The 2,500-nt window shown below is 39.8% G+C and overlaps 1 protein-coding gene across 1 annotated transcript in view; it reads right to left on the reverse strand.

Moving 5' to 3' along the window:
• LOC143034321 (protein FAM200C-like) overlaps positions 1 to 2,150 on the reverse strand; it is a 2,802-nt gene extending 652 nt beyond the window's left edge. Inside the window, exons 1-5 of the mRNA XM_076200254.1 lie at positions 2,044 to 2,150; positions 1,658 to 1,804; positions 1,047 to 1,425; positions 696 to 923; positions 1 to 431 (exon numbers count right to left, since the gene is read on the reverse strand). The exon at positions 1 to 431 is cut by the window's left edge and continues 652 nt beyond it. Coding sequence (XP_076056369.1) covers positions 1 to 431; positions 696 to 923; positions 1,047 to 1,425; positions 1,658 to 1,804; positions 2,044 to 2,150 — 1,292 coding nt within the window. The remainder of the gene's footprint in view (positions 432 to 695; positions 924 to 1,046; positions 1,426 to 1,657; positions 1,805 to 2,043) is intronic.
• Positions 2,151 to 2,500: the final 350 nt, after the last annotated feature.

Genomic DNA, 2,500 nt, shown 5'->3' on the forward strand with positions numbered 1-2,500 from the left:
TCCGCAAATATGTCAGCCAAATAGCAAAGTCGAGCAAGCCACTCTTTATCAGTAAACTTGGTAGGAAAAGGAGATCCTTTTTGTTCCGGGAATTCCTGAATAGCCTTTCGGAGCTCAATGACACGATGTACAACCTTGCCTCGTGACAACCAGCGAACATCGGTGTGGTAGAGCAGAACTTGATACTGTTCTCCCATTTCCTTGCACAGCTCCTTGAATATGCGCGAATTCACATCCCTGGACTTGATGAAGTTGACGATTTTCAACACATCTTCAAACACTAACTTCAGATTACCAGGCAGGCTTTTCGATCCAAGAGAGTACCGATGAATGATGCAATGATCTACAGAAATTTCTGGATTGACAGCTTGTATGAGGCCCCGTAATCCACGATGACCACCCATCATCGCCGGTGCTCCATCGACGGAGACCTGGATTAAAAAGAAAAATTATTATAGATTGCGTCAGTTAGTCATTGTTACTTATCTTTTGCGTTATAATTATATGGTATTAATTTAATTATTTTGGTACTTTAGTTTTTCAGTACGACGCACGATGTTTTTTGTGTTAATCATGCACAAAATATTAGCTACACTACGGTTACTTGTACAATAAATAAAACTGTATATGTCTATATGCCATGTAATTCATTGTATTTATACTAATTTAGACTTTATATAAACATCGCTCCCTACCTGTTGAACGCTGTTCCAATCCAATCCATTCTTGGTAAAGAAACTGTTGATGATATTGAAGACATCTTCTCCCTTCGTGGTTGTCAGCAGATTCTCGCAAAGTAGGAACTCTTCTTTGATCCTGTCCTGGTGGACGTAACGGACGAACCCAAGGAGAACAGCACAACTGGCTACGTCACACGATTCATCAAATTGCAAGGAGAATTTGCTATATGAGCTTTCTTTGATCTCTGTTATAACTTGGGACAAGATACCTCATGCCATGTCATCGATTCGTCTGTGGATGGTGTTGTTTGATAGAGATATGACACTCAGTTTCTTCGCTTGATCCTCCCCACATACCTTGCTTACCATCTCGTATGCACAAGGCATAATCAGATTCTCTGCAATGGTGTGGCATTTCTGTTGTTCGGCAACTTTATATGCAACAAAGTAGGATGCTTCGACTGCAGCTTGAAGCTTTTGGGCTTGAATTCCAGATGAACCGAACTGGATATTCTTCAGTGCTACAGCCTGGCGCTGAAAATAAGCCTGATCCTTATTTTGAAGATTTGGATGGCACTTCTGGAGGTGAGTTGAGAGTTTTGATGGCTTCAGGCTTTCATTTGTCAACACTTTGTGACATATCACACATTGTGGCCGATCCTCTCCACCGGATGGTAAATTCACAAAGCCATGGCAAAGAAAGGCGGTAGAGTAGGTTCGCTTTTTGGACATTTTATTGTTCAATCTGCAGAAAAAGAAAAAATGCATAAAAAAGTGTGAACACTGAGAACTTATTATTTAGTTTTTCATGGCATTCTAGATAACATTAGAAGAGCTTATTCAGCATAGGAATGATGTAAGTGTTTAAAAAAAAAAATTCTGCACTCACACACTCGAATACACAGTTACACTAAAACACTAAATTACACTTCAATATACAACTCGAATATCACAAGCCAAATCCGCAACACCAAAACCTCAGTACACCACTACTGAAAAACTCATCGCAACACCTATTCAACACAATATCCGTGAATACACTGCAAAACGCGATGTACACAATTTCTCGCATGGCAGCTAACACAAGTTCACTGATGCAAGCACACACGCATACATTCGCCAGGCTGCATGTATCATGCTTGTCAGCACAAGAGTATCTTGTAGCGCGAGACTACAGTGAACGTACGCAGCCTCGCATACTCCGCTAATGCTAGCAAAACCATTGAAAACGTAAGAACCACGCATACATTATATACAAAATTGATAACACAAACTCACAGTAACAGTGGGTAAATACTAAGTATATACTGCACAGGGCAGTACACATACATACCAGCTTATGTCTACCTCGGCTGATGCTCACAGAGAAACTGGCAGTGTGAAATAGAGGCAGACTCGGGCAGTGAGTGACGCGTACTGGACTTGTCGATGAGTCATCGGGGTTACTGAGTGACTTGTGTCCTGAAGCATACTTGTGAAAATACTTTTCGGTTACCACACACTTAGCTATATATTTCTTCTTTTCTAATATTGTATATTAGTTTTTGATATTTATTGTTATTTGGTTTAGCTTTGTTACTTACTTATAATAGATTTACTTTACAACTTAAAATACTAAGACTAAGTTAACATTAATCCTAATACCAGGTACCGCAATGCTTTCTTGATTTTCAGAATTCTTAAAAAATTTCTGTCACCCCTCCATTACCCCCGAAAAATTGCTAAATTACCCCCAGGGGGTAATTTACCCCCAGGTTGGGAACCAATGCCATTAGTGAATCTGCAACTGTGTCCATTTATATCCCAAATATAGAATGATT

The sequence above is a fragment of the Oratosquilla oratoria genome, chromosome 17 (genome assembly GCF_046742065.1).
Source record: "Oratosquilla oratoria isolate Oo_2021 chromosome 17, ASM4674206v1, whole genome shotgun sequence".
Taxonomy (NCBI): domain Eukaryota; kingdom Metazoa; phylum Arthropoda; class Malacostraca; order Stomatopoda; family Squillidae; genus Oratosquilla; species Oratosquilla oratoria.